Below are 20,166 nucleotides of genomic sequence, written 5' to 3'. Positions count from 1 at the left end.
GCAAAGCTGGCCGGAGCAAGATTTGCACTCATAAAGCCGTTGGATCAGAGGTCCGTCCGATCAAAACGGCTCAGACCACAAATTAGCAAAAAAAAAAAAAAAAAGAAAGAAAGAAAGAAGGAAGGAAATGAGAACACTTGGAGCCGATCGAAATGTAGATGTTATTACTTTTTCTAAAATCATGTTTAAGGACAGGGGTTAATTGTCCGAAAAATCTTATTAAACGACAAACGCAACACATAACGTTATCAACTGAAAAGACATGTTTGAACAAGGGGAATTAGAAGACGCGATTACTTAAGCTGCTAGAAATAACAACTAAACCCCTCTCAACTCATTCTCTACCCACTTAAAAAAAGCAAAAGAACATTGGATAATATTTCCTGTAAGGAAAGACTTCCTTTTGTACCAAGAAGTGTTCTTTTCTACTCTAGGCATAAGGCCCGAAATTTTGGGGGAGGGGGGGAAGTCGATTAGATCAACTCCAGTACGCAACTGGTACTTAATTTATCGAGCCTGAAAGGCAAAGTCCGACCTCAGTGGAATTTGAACTCAGAACGTAAAGACGGACGAAATACCTATTTCTTTATTGCTCACAAGGGGTTAAACATAGAGGGGACAAACAAGGACAGACAAAGGGATTAAGTCGATTACATCGATCCCCAGTGCGTAACTGGTACTTAATTTATCGACCCCGAAAGGATGAAAGACAAAGTCGACCTCGGCGGAATTTGAACTCAGAACGTAACGGCAGACGAAATAACGCTAAGCATTCTGCTCGGCGTGCTAACGTGTCTGCCAGCTCGCGTCGTTGTTTAACAAAAGATATTATACATGGTAGAAAATTGATTCCCTACTATTTCATATAATAATAATAATAATGATAATAATGAGAAAGCCTTCATTTTTAATAGAAATTCATTTTTATGGCTTTTCTCATCATTATAATTATTATAAAACATGGTAAGAAATCAATTTTCCACAATGTGTAATAATATATTTTTCTTTTTTTTTTTTGGAAAATTTTATGGGGAGGCGGGTACAAAAGGGAGACTTTTCTAATGGGAAGTCCGAAATATATATATATTTATAAATAAAAAAATGGAAGAAAAAGAAAAGAGAAAAAAAAAACCGGGCAGTCACGGTTGGAAAAAACTTTCGATCCATGCTGACTTTGTACTTAGACAATAACGTAAACAAAAAAACCACGTTGTTGTTGTTGTTATCAACACCAACAACAAAGCTGCTGCCATGACAACAACTGTGTTTATTTATATGAGAGAAGCAAAACAACAAATCAATGAATGAACCGAATAAAGAAAGAAAGAAAGAAAGAAAGGTATAAACCAAAATGACTGAAGTCTTCGTGGAAATTAATGAAAAGCCAGTAGTAGTGGTGGTGGTGGTGGTTGTGGTGGTGGTGGCGTCAGAGGTAGTAGCCGTACTGTTGATGATGGTGGTTGCAGCGGAGTCAGCAGTAGCAGTAGTAATATCAGTGGTAGTAGTAATAATAGTAGTAGTAGTAGTAGTAGTAGTAGAGATGGTGGCGGTGGAGTCAGCAGCGGCAGCAGTAGTAGTAGTAGAAGTAGTAGTAGTAGTAGTAGTAATGGTGGTGATAGTGATGATGGTGGTGATGGTGGTGGCGGCAGTAGTAGTAGTAGTAGTAGTAATGGTGGTGATACTGGTGGCGGTGGTGACGGCGGCGTCAGAGGCAGTAGTGGTACCGGTGGTGATGGTGGTGGCGACGGAGTCAGCCGCAGCATCTGCAGTAGCAGTAGTAGTAGTAGTAGTAGTAATAGTAATACTTGTTGTTGGTGGTGGATAGTTGTGTGCAGTTACAGCGGGAGTAGAGGAGGTAGTAAAAGCGGAAGTAACGGTTGCGCATGTCAGATTTTAAAACATGGCGATGTCACAAAGCGTTGTTGGAAACGGATGTTTATGCAATGTTTTGGTCAAGGCGTGAGGAGCAACGGTAAAGTTCAGTTGTCAGTCAACTTAGTGACTCGATTTTTTTCTTTGTGTATATACATACATATATACACACACACACATATATATTTCATACTTTTGTATATATATATTTATTTTTTTATATATATACATATATATATATCTGTACATACGCATGCATATATAAATATATGTTGTATGTATGTTTTCAAATTATTACTTTTACTATTGAAGACATTATCACTTTGATAACCTCAACTGCAGCTACAGAGACCACGTTTAATGTTTTTTAAAGAAAAAAAACAGAGTTAAAAGGTATTTGTATATATATACATATACATATCTATATTTATTATTGGTTGATATATTTATTTATTATAATTATTGTTCTATCTATATTTATAAAGAATAAAAAGTTTAGAATGGTACAACAATGCACTATAGAACAAAAAATGGACTATATATACCTGTTGTAATTTGGTTATCTATAGTCCGATGATATTTCGGAATTACAATTCCTTCTTCAGATCTTCTTAGCTGGAGTCTCTGCTTTCTAAACTTTTTATTCTTTACAAACAATACACAATGCTTCAAGCGAACTACAATACTCTCCTATATCTATATTTGTTTATTATTGTTACTATTATTACTTTTATTGTTATTATTAATTCAACACTCAGTCATTCAGGATGTTGGCCCCGTTACTGGGACATAAGCTATCGACAGTCTCCATCCATTCTTCTCTGTTGGGCCTTTCACTCCTATTTCTCTCAACCCCATCCGGATTTTCTCACTTCGTACTCGTGTCACACCGGTCAGAAGTTTTTTTTTAGCCTTCTTTTCTTCCTTTTGTCCCTGTGGGGTGGGTTCCATCCGTGGAACTCACCTGCGACGCTGTACTTAGGGCTTCGGAGAGTATATAGTATCCCGGTGTCTCTTCATTTAACTTCCATGTCAACGGGGTGTGTATGTGCATGTTGGAAGGAGGGGACTGTCGAGTTTGTGTCCCACCACCACAAGGCTATTGTTATTGATTTATTCTTTCGGTCTTTTGGTTCTGGGTATCGGTAAATTTTTCCTGTCATACTCCTCGATTTGAACGTGAAATTTTTTGCCTAAAGAACGAATGGTTCCCGAAGATTCTGATGGACAGATTCGTTTGAAAACGTCAAAAACATCTGTTTCACTTTAGAAACGAAATGTTTTTCATTTCTAAAGTAAAACAGATGACACGGTTTAACTTATTAATATTATTTCCCTTGATGGGTTCGTTAAAATAAGTGAATGTAAATATATCCAAAAGGGGTGATCTTTCGATACCAGTACGAAATATCGGTCTTTTCCGTAAAAAGCGTCTTCGGCGATCTTTGAAAAAGGCCGATATTTCGTACTGGTATCGAAAGATCACCCCCAATGGCTTAGAGCCCACACCGCTACCATCAACCTCTACTCCTGCCGTAGAAAAAGCAGAGGTGATTGTGTTCAGATTTGAACTCAGAACACTAAGGTATGAAACTACATGTAATGGAATTTTATATCCCTGCTTGTTGTATCTTTACCCTATAACATTTAAACCGGCCATACTTAGCCCAAATATTCTACCTGTTTTGACATTCAAACTGGCCACGTGCAGCCTCTCACACCGACCATACTATGCCATTTGAAAAATAGTCACCTTAGTCTTTACGTTTTGAGTTCAAATCCCATATGACTGTTTCTTTGTATCCTGCAAATTTCTGCCTTTGTGCCAGTGAAAGAAATCGTTATTGTTTATTCTTTTAAAAATCATTTGTGTTGCACGAAAATGCTTATGATATTTAAATGCAGTACCATTTGAGCCATTATATGTACTATTTACAATTGTTCTTTTTTTTTCCTTTGATTTCATACTTGTCTTTTCGTAGTGGTTGACGAAAACTCTTTGAATATTCTCCTGAAAAATTGGGTTTTTCATTAGTGGTTCGATATCTCTTAAATCCAGCACTGGTGGGAACTCTTTAAGTGCCACCTCCACTCCTGGCGGGTCAACGTTATCTCCACACATCTCTTTCAATTTTCTGTAGTTTTCCTCTTCGATCAATATTGCCTTCATATCCTCCGCGTAGACGTATGAAGGCACCTTTACTCTTACTATTGAATGTAACTTGATTATTTTTTTCATCAGCCATTCTTCTTTCAATTCCGATGGCACCTTACCCACTCGCACTTTGGCCACACGTTTGCCGCAGTACGAAGGCAAGAGCACCCATTTGTCTGTTCTTATTGCCTCTGTGGAGTGCTTTATTGCTTCCTCCTCCGTTGTGAAGCGCACCTCCACAGTGGCATATCTTCACCCTCTCGTAATATATGTTGTGAATCTTTTTATATTCTTAACACATTCTTCTATGGTCTCTATTGGTGCTATTTCTTTCTCGTGGCTGCCTCACTCTCCTTCATCTTTCTAGGCTCCACTTTTATCTCGCGGACTCCCAACTCTTGCGTGTCTACTCCTTTGCCCGTTGCGGCCGCATAACCTGGGCCTGCCTCCGGCTTCTTCTCCATTTCCCCACAATGGGAAACAAAACAACAATCAACGAATCAACAACGGCAACAATTCAATAAACAGTTCAACATTAGACTCACACAATCACTTCACAGGAGACGAGGTACCGCTAAGCATTTCGCTCGGCGTGCTAACGATTACGCCTGCTCGCCGCCTGAACAATATCTGGAAGCACAAGGCCTCAAATTTTGGGGGCAGGGATTAAGTCGATTACATCGACCCCAGTGCGTAACTGGTACTTATTTAATCGACCCCGAAAGGATGAAAGGCAAAGCCGACCTCGGTGGAATTTGAACTCAGAACGTAACATCAGACGAAATACTACTAAGCATTTCGTCCAGCGCGCTAACGACTCTACCAGCTCACCGCCTTTTTAACAACAACAATAATAATTGTAAAGCTGGAGTTATTTGGAAAAAAAAATAAAAAAAGAAAGAATGACTGTCTACAGCGAGAAATTTTCTCCATGACGAAACAGTGAATGGCTTGTTTACGAGTTCGAACGAGCCACAGGCATATTTAAACTGCTTATAACCTTGCATAAGAATATCTGCTTCAACAGACGGTTGTACATCAGTAATTTTGCAGCTCAAATACATAAACGTAACTTTCTGAATCGTTATCCTTCATGGACGAAGGGAAAAGAGATTCTGTGTTTTCCTTTCGTTTTCTTTTAGTTTTCCTGTTTCGTGCAACAGCAATCGCGATTCCGAAAGAATTTCTATCTTTTATCATTTACGTGCTTCAGTCATTAGACTGCTGCCATGCTGGGGCACCGCCTTGAAGAAATTTTTGTTGAATGAATCGTTCCCCGTTCCTTTATTTTCTTTTTGTAGCTTGCTACTTGTTCTATCGAGTCCGTTTGCTAAGCTGCTACGTCACGGAGATGTAAACACCAACATTGGTTGTCAATTGGCAGAGGGGGACAAACACACACACACGCACACATTCATGATTTATGATTGATGATTGATTGTGTTGGTTGATGATTGATTATTGACGACTAATGATTGATGACCGATGATCGTTTGATGATTTTTGCTTTATAATTGATCGTGTTGGTTGATGATTGATGATTGGTTTGTTGGTTAATGCTTGATGACTAATGATTGGTGACCGATGATTGATGATTTTTGCTTTATGATTTATGCTTGATGATTGATTGTGATGGTTGATGATTGAGGGCTGGTGAAGATTGAAGATGATTTATGAGAATACTTGATTATTGTTGAAGATGATGAGGATAATGGTGATGAAGATGACGACCACGACAATTATGATTACGAAAATGACCTCCGGACAGTCAGAGCTCATTCCTGAAAGAGCAGCTGTTGTAGAAAGCATGTAGGTAATCAATCACTTGAAATAGAAAGATCATTATACACCTCTATTGTTCCTGGTCTATACCATATTCCTACATACCTGGGAACCAAATTCTACATTCCGATATTCTTTGCTTAATAGGACTGAAACGAGTTCAGACTTTCTCCATTTGCCACTCAGCTATTCCACACAGAATGTTATTGTTGTTGTTCATGTCAGCCTTGAATCAAACAGACAGCCTTATAATATATGTAGCGTCCTATCCATGGCCACTCCGTAATTTTTGAAGTGAGTAAGGCGGTGAGCTGGCAGAACGGTTAGCACGCCGGGCAAAATGCTAGGCAGCATTTCGTCCCGTCTTTACGTTTTGAATTCAAATTCCGCTGAGGTCGACTTTGCCTTTCATTCTTTCGGGATCGATAAATGAAGAACCAGTTGAGTACTGGGGTCGAAATTGTTGTCTTTGTGCCAAAATTTGAAACCATTATTTGAAGTGGGTATTTTTCTCAATTTTTATTTTTTCACAATTTTTTTCTCAATGACTTGGTTTGCATTTGACTGGTACTTCTAGCCAATTGGGAAACCATGCAACGGCTCCCCCGCTGTGTCCTTTTATTTGAAACCTAACAACCCAACAGTCACCGCTATACACGCGAGGTGGTTCGGATCATTTCAGTGGATCCATTTCACTCTTCAGTCACAAATTGGTTTTTCTAATGCCTAAAATTGTATTTAATTACATTTTTTTTTTACCTTTTTGCTTCTTTTCATATATCATCATCATCGTTTAACGTCCGCTTTCCATGCTAGCATGGGTTGGACGATTTGACTGAGGACTGGTGAAACCGGATGGCAACACCAGGCTCCAGTCTGATTTGGCAGAGTTTCTACAGCTGGATGCCCTTCCTAACGCCAACCACTCAGAGAGTGTAGTGGGTGCTTTTACGTGTCACCCGCACGAAAACGGCCACGCTCGAAATGGTGTCTTTTATGTGCCACCCGCACAAGCCAGTCACATATGTATATGAAGGGCTTCTTTCAATTTCCATCTACCAAATCCACTGATAAGGCTGTGGTTGGCCCGAGACTATAGTAGAAGACACTTGCCCAACGTTCCATGCAGTGGGACTGAACCTGGAACCATGTGGTTGGGAAGGAAGTTCTTACCACAAATTCAAGCCTGCATTTATATATATGTTGCTTTTTTTTTTTTTTGGCCAAAACTTTAATTTTCATATTTTCCTCCATCTTCCCCCCTCCAATACCATAAGCCTTTCTCTCTTCAAAAGTCTGCTGTTATGGCTCTCTACATTTCTAAGTTCATATCCCAGGAAACAGGTGGAGGGTGGGGGTAGGGGTGGCAACAAGGAGGGCATCTAATGTGTGGCATTCAATCATATAATATTATAAATAATGTGGCTGTGTGGTAAGTAGCTTGCTTACCAACCACATGGTTCCGGGTTCAGTCCCACTGCGTGGCATCTTGGGCAAGTGTCTTCTACTATAGCCTCGGGCCGACCAAAGCCATGTGAGTGGATTTGGTAGACAGAAACTGAAAGAAGCCCGTCGTATATATGTATATATATATATATATATGTGTTTGTGTGTCCGTGTTTGTCCCCCTAGCATTGCTTGACAACCAATGCTGGTGTGTTTATGTCCACGTAACTTAGCGGTTCGGCAAAAGAGACCGATAGAATAAGTACTAGGCTTACAAAGAATAAGTCCCGGGGTCGATATGCTCGACTAAAGGCGGTGCTCCAGCATGGCCGCAGTCAAATGATTGAAACAAGTAAAAGAGTATATACATACGTATATGTACATACTTACATCTATACATATATATACATGCAAATGTGGGCAGATGTAGATATATATATATAGGCATGTAAAATCTTCTTTAAGTACCCCCCCCCCCTCCCCAGCTTCCTCCTCCAATGGGTTGTCACCGTTTGGTCAACAAACTCTTCATCAGAAACCGATAACAGAACGTAATTTACTCTCTGTAAAAATTCCATCTTTTTTTCTTGTATTTTTTAAAAATTTTCTCTTCTCTCTATGAGAGTCTCTTGAGTCTTTATCTACCTCGGCAGGTGAATTAATTGGTCCCTCATGCCATCAAGGCAATGGCCTTTTTTACTTCACCGGTGGGGACCAGATGTAAATGTCCCCACAAACCACCCCCCACCCTCACCCAACTCCCACACTCTTATCTTTGTTTCTTCGCCTGATTATTACATCTCCAACTGGATTTTTTTCAGCTGAAGTAGTTACACACCCTGTCATCCCCCATCACCACCACCACCATTGCTGTTATCATCATCATCATCATCATGAATATCTTCACCATCAATATTTGTGTGTATTTTTGTCTCTCTGTCTCTCCTTCTCTCTATATATTTGTGTGTATGTGTATGTATATGTGTCTATGTACATGTGTGCAGATATATATATATATATATATATATATATATATATATATATATATATATATATGTACATATATATATGTACATGTATATGTGTATTTGTGTCTAAGGAAGCAGGGCAGATGCTAAAAATTACAGGCCTATCTCTGTAACCTCGCATGTTAGCAAGGTCATTGGAATGCATTGTCAGGCAGAGGCTGATCACGTTCCTGGAAGAACATAACTTGACAAACACACAACATGGCTCCTTTCCAAACAAGAGCTGCCTCACACTGCTACTACAGCATTATGACTGAGTACTGAAGCACCAACTCAACCATTCAAATGTGAATGTGATGCCATCACCTTCCCTGCAGATGAAATGATCTTGGCCTTCTTTGGACCTGGTGAGGAAGGGGTGTTTCCACTGCAGGGTTTATCCTTTTGTCTCTGGCTCAAAGCATTGAATCTAACATTCATCCTAGGTTTATAAACTAAGCCTGAGTTACACAGCCAGGTGGGCATGGCTGTGCAATTAAGAAATATAAGGTAATGAATATTTTAGTAAATATATGAATTAGTGTATTAATTAATGAGGTATAATTTTCCTTCATCGTATTGCTGTATATTTCAGAATCCAAAACCATCCTGACAACAATACCAATGTACTGCTATGTCGACACGTTAAGTCAATATGACAATCATGGAAAACTTGAAACAATCTCAGTCACAAACAGATATTTCTGTATCAACATCTACACCAAAGTGTGCTCGTCCCAAGAAGAAAGGAGCACTGAGCAAATTAGTTGAGAAGAAGCGAAGAGACTCTCTCTCTGAGGTCAGTAGTGATGCTGTCTCAGTTCAGTCACTGAGAGACGACCTGATGATTCAGCAGCTTCCCAGTACGATATCATCGGTTAGAAACTCATCAAGCATGATAGAAGTTGAACCGTTGCAAGTAAATTGCATGCAACAGTTTCAGGAAGAAATTCGTGAACAGGTTCAGTTTAGGAATGGAATCCTTGCCCAAGACTCCTCTGCTGATGACATTTCTCAGAAATTTCAGAACTCAGTATCGACAATGGATACAGCAAATGCTGAGTCAATGCATGCCACGAAGGCCTCTAAAAGTTCTACTTTTGTACCACAGCCAAATAATACGGGTAATACACTGACGAGGACAAGCAGTGATTCGCTACTTCCAAAACAGACCGAGAGGTATGTATCCGACAAAAATTCGCATCCTTTCAGGCATTTTAAAGTTGCCACTGAAGACAGCAGGTCGTTGAAGTCTGCAAGATCGTCTCCCTTTCAACCGAAACCCCCTGTTACCCCCCGGAGGAGCCCGTCTTTGTCTTCTGTCAAACAAGAAAACGATTCTAATTCCCTACCTTACGAACACAAAATACAACGACAACAACAAGAGGAAGTACAACGACAACAGCAAGAACTACAACTACAGCTGCAGGAACAGCAACAACAACAACAGCAGCAACAGCAGCAGCAAATACAGAAAGAGATTTTACAGCAACCGCCAAACAAAGGAGAGAACATCAAACTGCCATACCTGTCAAACAAAGAAAACAGTGATGAGCTCATTAATCAATCTGAACTGACTTATCCTAAAAAGCTGACTCTGTCCCCGGAATTACGTCACATACCGAGTTGGCAGTTTGACTACGACAGCTCAGATTTCTCGTCCACCAACAGCAGAATCAACGACTCGCCTTCATGCTCAATGATAAACACTAATTTCCGGAGACTCTCTCCTCTCTCTAGTCCCATCATGGCTTCGCCTTACACTCGGAACAGTTCTCTACGCGGCACCTTCAAGTCAGAGCCCACGTTTAACGTGTCGCCGAGCGTATTATCCACTTTCTCGTCGACCTCAGCATTGCCAGCTATCACAATTGAAAAAGCGAGATCAAGGTAATAAAAATGATTTTCTTTTCGTATTTTTGGGTTTAAAAATTAAAACAAAAATAAAAACAAACAGGAGTGCCTGTGTGGTAAGTAGCTTGCTCACCAACCACATGGTTCCGGGTTCAGTCCCACTGTATGGCACCTTGGGCAAGTGTCTTCTACTGAAGCCTCAGGCCGACCAAAGCCTTGTGAGTGGATTAGGTAGACGGAAACTGAAAGAAGCCTGTCATATATATGTATGTATATATATGTATGTGTGTGTAAATGTTTGTGTGTCTGTGTCTGTCCCCCCCCCCCCCCCAACATTGCTTGACAACCGATGCTGGTGTGTTTACGTCCCCGTAACTTAGCGATTCGGCAAAAGAGACCGATAGAATAAGTACTAGGCTTCCAAAGAATAAGTCCTGGGGTCGATTTGCTCGACTAAAGGCGTTGCTTCAGCATGGCTGCAGTCAAATGACTGAAACAAGTAAAAGAGTATTATTATTATTATTATTATTATTATTATTATTATTATTATTATTATTATTAAGGTAGCAAGCTGGCAGAATAATTAGCATGTCGGGCAAAATGCTTTGCGGTATTTCGTCTGTCTTTACATTCTAAGTTCAAATTCCGCCGAGGTCGACTTTGTCTTTCAGCTTTTCAGGGTCGATAAAATAAGTACCAGTTATGCACTGGGGTCGATGTCATTGACTTACCCCACTTCCCCCCAAATTTCAGGTCTTGTGCCTTCAGTAGAAAGAATTATTATCATTAAGGAAGTAAGCTGGCAGAATCATTAGCATGCTTAGTGATATTTCTTCTGTCTTTATGTTCTGAGTTCAAATTCTGCTGAGGTCAGCTTTGCCTTTCATTCTGTTGGGGTTGATAAATAAAGTACCAGTCAAGTGCTGGACAAAACCTGGATTTAAAACACTGGATGATGATGATGAAATTATATTTTTTAAAAGCTGCAGCAAACTGTTTTAGAATCACAAGTCTGTGCAGTCCTTTGATCTGCTAGAAATAACAGCTGAATCTCTATAGTGTCAGACACACACATGCACATATATATATGAACTTTTTTCGGTTTCTGTCTACCAAATTCACTCACAGGGCTTTGGTTGGCTTGAGGCTATAGTAGAAGACACTTGCCCAAGGTGCCATGCAGTGGGACTGAACCAGGAACCATGTGGTTAAGAAGCAAGCTTCTTTCTACACAGCCATTCATGTGCCAATTACTTTGGGGGGGGGGGGGGAAAGTATGTTCTCAGTCAAATTTTTCATTATTTAAATTTTGATTAAAATTTCCTTATTTTTCTTTCTCGAAGGAGTTTTCTCTTTGGAAACATAAACTCTGGAACTTCTTTGCTTGGTAATGAAGAACTTCAGCGCTACTTCCCTAATCGTAAAGTGAAGATTTTCATCGGTTCGTGGAACATGGGGGAATCTAAAGTAAGTTTGAGAATTGCGGTAAAACTTCTTTGATGTCTTGAAATTCCATTGCTACATGTAGCAGTGGAGTTGCTTTTGTCGTTGTTGTTGTTGTTGTTGTTGGTGGTGGTGGTGGATGTAATGGGCTCAGCAGTGGTTGTGGTGTTGGTCATGGCAATGGTGATGATGGTGGTGGTGGTGGTGATTGTGATGGTGACAACAGTAGTCTCTGTTGCGGTGGTGGTGGTGGTTTTTGTGATAGTGGTTGGGGTGGAGGCACATGGTTTAGTAGTTAGGGTATTGCACTAGTAAGATGGCGGTTTCGATTCCAGGACTGGTGCAGGTTACAGCTGTGGACTCACTTTATTTGCCGGGTCTTCTCAGTCACAGCATACCTCCTGAGGTCTCGGTCTTTTGTCTTTGTCTCTGTGAGGCCCAACGTTCGAAGGTCTAGCTCCCCCTCCCCCCAGCTTGACCACCACAATTGCTAGCCTTGTGCCAAAATTTGAATTCAATATTTAACTATTGCTGTTTGAGGATATCGTTTTTCTACCATTATCATCAATAAGAATTATCTTTCAGTATTAATTAATAACGAGCTATTACTCTGTTTCAGGATATTACAACCCGTAATTTAGAAGATTTCATTTTACCAGAATCCTGTGAATTGGTCCAAGATATATATGTTATTGGAACACAAGAAAATGCTCTCAATAAGTAAGTTGGTTATACAAAAGAAAAAAAAATCTTTTTGATGTAGTTTGGATTTGTTCTATTCTGCGATAAAATAAAAATATTAACAGGTAGGAAGCTCGCTTTGCAACCACATGGTTCTGGGTTCAAATACCACTGCATGGCACCTTAGGCAAGTGCCTTGGGCTGACCAAATTCTTGTGAGTAGATTTGGTTGATAGAAGACTATTATATATATGTATATCATCATCACCAAATGCCCTTTTAGCGTTCCACTGGCATGAGTGTCAATCAAGTGGTACTGTCATTGGCCATGTCAGCAGTTTTGATTTCACTTGCCCCGATGTCTTCACAAGCAAGGTTTATTGTCTAATGAATGAGGGGTATTCATAAATGGGCTGGTTACACCCACTGGCATAGGCTGTGAGCTATGGTCTCACTTGGCTTGTCGGGTCTTCTCAAGCGCAGCATATCTCCAAGGGTCCCAGTCACTAGTCATTGCCTCAGTAAGGCCCAATGTTTGAAGGTCATGCTTCACCACCTCATCCAAGGTTTTCCTGGGTCTGTCTCTTCCACAGGTTCCCTCAACTGCTAGGGTGTGACACTTTTTCACACAGCTGTCCTCATTCATTCACAACACATGACCATACCTACACTATCAGAGCATCCACCCCTGCTACTGACCTGGTCCCCTTGGTAACAGAAGCAATCAACTACTTCTAGTTTTTCTCCTTGGAATGTGACAGCAGCTGTTCTCTGCACATTTTCAGTGTTTATAGTATACATTCGGATACTTTCGGAATATATAGAATAGATAAACATGTTTATATTCCAAAAGTATCCGAATGTAATTATCATTATCTCCTGATAATCCTGATGATTTTCTTTATAAGGTATTTAAAATGCAAAATTATATTTTTATGTATGTTTTGTAATTTTAATCTTATTTCAGAAATGAAACAATTGTTTGTTAATATGTTGATTAATTAATAAATTAATTTGTATACATTAGATCTCTCTGTTTTATAACTCAATATATACATATGTATGTGTGTGTGTGTGTATATATATTTATATATATTGGCGTTAGGAAGGGCATCCAGCTGTAGAAACTCTGCCAAATCAGACTGGAGCCTGGTGTTGCCATCCGGTTTCACCAGTCCTCAGTCAAATCGTCCAACCCATGCTAGCATGGAAAGCGGACGTTAAACGATGATGATGATGATGATATATATATATATATATATATTTATATTTATATTTATAAAAAGAGAAGTTTGAAAACGCCAATATATAATAAATGAATTTTAATTAAAAATTTTGTCAGAGATATTTTTAACATGTTTCGGTTCTTGTAAAAACGAACCTTACCAAAAATACATATTTAAAAAATGAAATTAAATGAAGAGTTCATAATTGTTCCTTACTGGTGTTAATAGTCCACGTGGGGGCATTTATATATATATATATATATATATATATATATATATATATAAATTAAAAGGGTAAAGATTTATCAATTTATTAATTTATTAATAAATCAACAATTAATAATTTTTACCAAATGCTTGCTGATCCCTTAATTATGTTAATATATATATATATGTATATATAGTGAATAAGAGTGAAATTCTCCAATGAAAGCTTGTTAAATTTGTTGTTTTTTTTATTTTCAGGAGGCAATGGGAAATAACTTTACAAGAAACTCTTGGCCCCTCTTATGTTCTTTTCCATTCAGCATCTCTTGGTTCTTTACACATTGCTATCTTCATGCGGAGGGACCTTATCTGGTTTTGTTCAAGTATGTATCCTTTGTAATTTTTCTTTTTTGTTCAAGCCTGCTTTTATTATTATTATTATTATTATTATTATTAAGAAGGAAGTAAGCTGGCAGAATTGTTAGCACACTGGATGTAATATTTAGCGGCATTTCGCCTGTCCACTATACACCGAGTTTAAATTCCACCAAGGTTGACTTTGCCTTTCATCCTTACGGAGTGGATAAATTAAGTACCAGTGAAACACTGGGGTCAATGTAATTGACTGGTTCCCCCCCCTCCCAAAAAAAAATTTCAGGCCTTGTGCCTATAGTAGAAAGGATTATTATTATTATTATTATTAAGATGGCAAGATGACTGAGAAATTGCTTAGCAGAATTTCTGCTGCTTTTACATTCTGAGTTCAAATTCCACCGGGGTCGACTTTACCTTTCATCCTTTCGGGGTCAATAAAATAAGTACCAGTTAATTCTTCTCTTACCTTTCTTTTTTGTTATTTTCCCACATCTGTCATCCGTGTCACATTTCTTTGTTGTTCTTGTCAGTACCTGAAGAAGACTCCATCACCACAAGAGCTGTCACTATGATTAAAACAAAAGGATCTGTTGCCGTGGCGCTGACATTTTTTGGTACCTCCATGCTATTCATCATTTCTCATTTCACAGGTAAATACCTTGATTTATTAGGAAAGCTTACATAAGACAGACTATTATCTGTTATGTCTATATGTGCGTCTATGCCTGTGTGTGTGCATATATATCCTTTCGGGGTTGATAAATTAAGCACCCATGAGACACTGGGTCAATGCAATTGACTAGACCCCCTCCCCCATAATTTCAGGCCTTGTGCCTTTAACAGAAAGGATTATTATTTATTATTATTAGATCAGATTGGAGCCAATTGCAGCCTACTAGTTTGCTGGTTCTCACTCAAACCATCCAACCCATGCCAGCATGGAAAGCAGACGTTAAACGATGATGATGATGATGATGATTAGATCTTTTTATCTTAGTATCACACAAAGAATATTAAGAAATTTCCTTTTACGTTGTTTACATTGTAGCATCATACCAGAAGATGGCTGACCGCATGAGCGACTATGAGAAGACCATCCGTGACTTGAGATTGCCAAAAGGATCCCAGTTCAGTGGCAGTAAAGGTACAGTGCTGCCCCCTTTCTTGCTTTCTTTGCATATATGTTTTTTTTTTATTGTTTGTTTCAGTCATTGGACTGTGGCCATGCTGGGGCAACCAACACCTTGGAAGGTTTTAGCCAAACAAATCGACTCCAGCACTTATTTTTTTTATAAGTGTGGTGCTTACTTTATCGGTCTCTTTTGCTGAACTGCTAAGTGACGGGAACATAAACACAGCAACACCAGTTGTCAAACAGTGGTGAGGAACAAATACACATACACACATATATGCATACATGACGGGCCTCTTTCAGTTTCCGTCTACCAAAGCCACTCACAAGGCTCTGGTCAGCCCAAGGCTATACAGTAGAGAAACTGAACCTGGAACCATGTGGTTGGGAAATAAGATTCTTACCATACTTCTTCCACACACACATACACATGACAGGCTTCTTTCAGTTTCCGTCTACCAAATCCACTTACAAGGCTTTGGTCGACCTGAGGCTATAATAGAAGACACTGAGACACTTGACCCAGGTTCCATGCAGTGGAACTGAACCTGGAACCATGTAGTTACGAGACAAGCTTGTTACCACACAGCCACGCCTCTGCATATCGTTTAACGTCCGCTTTCCATGGACTTCTTTCAGTTTCCGTCTACTAAATCCACTCACAAGGCTTTGGTTGACCCAAGGTTATGGTAGAAGACACTTGTCCAAGATGCCATGCAGTGGGACCGAACCTGGAATCATGTGGTTGGGAAGCAAACCTCTTACCACACAGCCACCTACCTATTGTCATGGATGCACATACACACATACTCCCACCGACACATCGTAGCCTTTAACCTTTGTGCTTTCTTTTTTGTTATCCGTTTCTTTTTTCCTTGTAGATGTTACGGCTCGATATGATTCTGTCTTTTGGATGGGTGATTTCAACTTTCGCATCAATGGAACAAAGTGTCCGTTGTTAGAGGAAATGGTGGTGAAGGACGACGCCAGGCCAAGACCAAATTTTGAAAAAATTCTCCAAAGTGATCAACTAATGGAGCTTCTCAATGAAGGTATGTTTTTTTTTTTTTGCTTGTTACCCTGCGTGCGAAAGCAGGATATTGTAGTTGCTTGTCTTTGTCTGTGTGTTTGCAAAATTACTGTAAAACTGCTGAAGAGATTTTCACCAAATTTGACAGAAACACTCCTCAGATGAGTGGCTCAAACTCATTAAATTTTGGTTGGATTATCTTTAAAACTGGCAGACGGGTAAATCAAAATATTTTTCTTTTCTTTGTTATGCATGCATAAACGATAAGCAGGGGAAATAACTCTTGATGTCATTTTGTTAAAATATGAATTTGTCTGAGAATATATTATGAAATTAAATTTAATTCTATCCTTGTGTGAGCGCAGGGCGTGCATCATCCCTATTAGGATTTTTTTTTTTCATTTTTGTTTTATTTTAATTTTTATTATTCCTTATTCTTTTGCTTCGTTTTGGCTAGTGATGTGCCACGGTGAATTACATATCATTCAGATTCCCAAACAAGCTGAGGTTGCAGTTGTCTATTAAAAACATCATCTTCTTTCTTGTCATACTGGAGCACTGCTTTGAAAGATTTAGCTAAACAAAGTGACCCCAGGGCTTATTTCTCATTTTTAAGGCTGGTATTTTGTCTATCAATCCCTTTCAGTGAACCACTAAGTTACAGATTCGTAAACAAACACCAGTTGTCACGTGGTGGCGATGGTGGGAAAAACACACATACACATACATATATGAAGGATTTTTACAGTTTCCAACTACCAAATATAATCACAAGGCATTGGTTGGCCCAGGGCTATAGCAGTTGATACTTGCTTATGGTGCTGTGCAGTGGGACTGAACCTGAAACTATGTGGTTACAAAGCGAGCTTTTTTGAACACAGCCACATCTGCACCTGTGTGTGTGCCTATCAGTTAATCATCATTACCATTTTAACGTCCGATGTCCATGCTGGCATGGGTTGGACAGGTTAACTAGGGCCGGTGGGATGGGGCTGTACCAGATTCCTGTCTGATTTGGCATGATTTCTACAGGGGGATGCCTTTCCTAATGCCAACCACATTACAGTGTGCTGGGTGCTTTTATGTGGCAGAATATGAACTCAGAATGTAAAGTTGTGACAAAATGGTAATTCCAAGAAAATTTTAGCTGTCAATGTTGACTTTGGCACCAGTGACGTAGCAACTCATTTCTACAGCTGAGCGATCTGGAGCAACGTGAAATAAAGCGTCTTGCTCAAGAACACAACACATCCTGGTCTGGGAATCGAACTCACTACCCCCTGACTGTAAGCTCAACGCTCTAACCACTGAGCGATGCACCTTAGATAATACTGCCACGAAACTCACAAGGTTAATCTCGTTCCCTAACACCGAAAATTGTTGTTAAACACTTGATGATGTTGTAACTATGCTAATTATTTTGTGTTTGTTTCAGGGAAGATATTCAAAGGATTCCAAGAAGGAAGAATTAGTTTCCAACCGACATATAAATTTGATATGAAGTCTTCAAGCGAAGAAGTCTCTGAAAAGCCTTTCTCTTACCACAAGCTACGTACACCTTCTTACACAGTAAGATATATATATTACATTATTCTTTTGTCACATGCTGTGTTTATTTTTTTTCTTTTTCTCTCTCTCCCTCTGCTGGTTCGTCGTGGATGGAAGGTGCTTTTTACATGGCGGCATCACCCACATTACTGCTCCTCATGTGACTCCTCAGCTTTGGGATATCAATTCTGCTGATATACCTGTGTGTGTGTGTGTGTGTTTCTTCTCACCACCACCACCACTTGATATATTTATATATATATATACATTTATATATCTATTTATATATATATACATTTATATATTTATATATATTTATATATATATATATATATATATATAAATATATATTTATTTATATATATATATATTTATATATATATTTATTTATATATATATTTATTTATATATATATATATTTATATATATATTTATTTATATATATATATATATTTATTTATTTATTTATATATATTTATTTATTTATATATCTTAATATATAAAGCTGAAGTTGTGTGTCTGTGTGAAGCCTTTTTGAAAGTTTATAGAAATCCACATTTTCCACTTTTTCGTAAAAGTTTTAAAAATCGATGGAATTTTCTCGATCTGAACTTTCCAGTGCAGTAATTAGATTTTTAAAATTCTGTTTACTTTGTGTGATTTAAGGGAGATTTGGCTGTTGTTTCTAGCAACTTTTATATTTCATCCCTTCTACCTGGAACACCATTCTTACACACGCTCTCAACATAAAAATATAGAGAGTAAGAGTAAAAGAGGGAGAGGGAGAGAGAGAGAAAGTGATACATACAACGTCATAGATTAAACTTTCATCTCAGTATTCTTTACCTATTTTTCATAACATAGATATGTAAAAACACACACAACCACACATACATGACCTGTAACAACAACATACACATTGCTCTCAATCTCTATTCATTTCTCCCCCTCTTCCTCTCTCGCTCTCTCAAACGTATACACGTGCAAGTAAACACAATCATTCACATCGTGGTATATTTACAAAACATTGATGGCATAACTACAGAGTTGTATCCCCCAACTTTGGAAGGTCATAACTTTCATAAAAATGAATATTTTTTAATGAAATTTTCTATGCATATATTATTTATTATGTAGATTCCAAATATATATAATTTCGGTGAAAGTGTTTTGGAAGGGGGTGGGGTACAATATTCGGAAATTCCACTTAAATTCCTCTTAACTTCCTGGAAAATGAATATTTTTTCATGAAATTTTGTACAAATGTACCTTGATGTATGTACATTTCAAGCATGTAGGAATTTTGAAGGAAACAACTGCAGGTTATTTTTGAGAAGTGTTCCCCCACTCGGTGGTGTTTCGGAGCAAGTCGTCCATATTTGTTTCATTTTTCTCTATTATGTGCTTATGTGCATCCTTAGATTTCTAATGAAGTAATAGGCAGTGAAGAGAAGCAGTCATAAGAAAACTTTTAACTACCCCTATTCCTTTCTCTCCCCCTCTCTACCTCTTCCTCTTCCTCTCTCTACCTCTCTCTACCTCTCTCGCTCTCTCAAAAGCATACACGCGCAAGTACACAATCATTCAGTAAAATATAACTCATGTTCGTCAATGTTTTGTAAATTTACCACGATTTTCACGAGGGTGTTAGGGTTAGGGTTACGTCCGTTCGGACAGAATTCAAAGATACGTGCGTCCGTTCGGCCTCCCTCTGCACGTACGTCAGTTGGGGTGGAATTCGAACGTTCGTGAATCCGTTAGGCCTCCTTCTGCACGTACGTCCGTTCGGGCTGAATTCGAACGTACGTGTGTCCGTACGGCCTCCCCCTGCACGGGTGTCCGTTCGGGCGGAATTCGAACGTACTTGCACCGGTACGGCCTTCCCCTGCACGTACGTCCCTTCGGGCTTATTGGAACGTACGTGCGTCCGTTCGGACGGAATTTGAACGTACGTGCGTCCTTTCAGCCTCCCTCTGCACGTCCGTCCGTTCGGGCGGAATTCGAACGTACGTGATTCCGTTCGGCCTCCCCCACCACGTACATCCTTTCGGGCGGAATTCAAACGTACGTGCATCCGTTCGGCTTCCGCCTGCACGTACGTCCGTTCGGGCGAATTTCGAACGTACGTGCGTTCGTTCGGGCGGAATTCAAATGCACGTGCGTCCGTTCTGCCTCCCCCTGCACGTACGTCCGTTCGGGCGGAATACGAACGTACGTGCGTCCGTTCGGCCTCCCCCTGCACGTACGTCCGTTCGGGCGGAATTCGAACGTACGTGCGTCCGTTCGGCCTCCCCCTGCACGTACGTCCGTTCGGGCGGAATTCGAACGTACATGCGTCCGTTCGGTCCTCCCCAGCACGTGCGTCCGTTCAGGCTGAATTCGAACGTACGGGCGTCCGTTACACCTCA

The 20,166-nt window shown here is 39.5% G+C and overlaps 1 protein-coding gene across 2 annotated transcripts in view; it reads left to right on the top strand.

Moving 5' to 3' along the window:
- Positions 1–20,166, top strand: part of LOC106880773 (uncharacterized) — a 55,062-nt gene that overhangs the window by 16,972 nt on the left and 17,924 nt on the right. The window contains exons 1-9 of one of the 2 annotated variants that reach the window (XM_052975740.2): positions 1,891–2,265; positions 8,858–10,152; positions 11,460–11,583; positions 12,179–12,279; positions 13,932–14,056; positions 14,579–14,698; positions 15,097–15,192; positions 16,062–16,232; positions 17,646–17,779. In XM_052975740.2, coding sequence (XP_052831700.1) covers positions 8,918–10,152; positions 11,460–11,583; positions 12,179–12,279; positions 13,932–14,056; positions 14,579–14,698; positions 15,097–15,192; positions 16,062–16,232; positions 17,646–17,779 — 2,106 coding nt within the window. In that variant the 5' untranslated portion in view covers positions 1,891–2,265; positions 8,858–8,917. Of the gene's footprint in view, positions 1–1,890; positions 2,266–8,857; positions 10,153–11,459; positions 11,584–12,178; positions 12,280–13,931; positions 14,057–14,578; positions 14,699–15,096; positions 15,193–16,061; positions 16,233–17,645; positions 17,780–20,166 lie in introns of those variants that run through there. The other variant, XM_089339548.1, reaches the window with a different exon arrangement.

Source organism: Octopus bimaculoides, chromosome 22 (genome assembly GCF_046866305.1).
Source record: "Octopus bimaculoides isolate indiv1 chromosome 22, ASM4686630v1, whole genome shotgun sequence".
NCBI lineage: Eukaryota > Metazoa > Mollusca > Cephalopoda > Octopoda > Octopodidae > Octopus > Octopus bimaculoides.
This window is presented reverse-complemented; position numbering and strand designations above follow the sequence as displayed.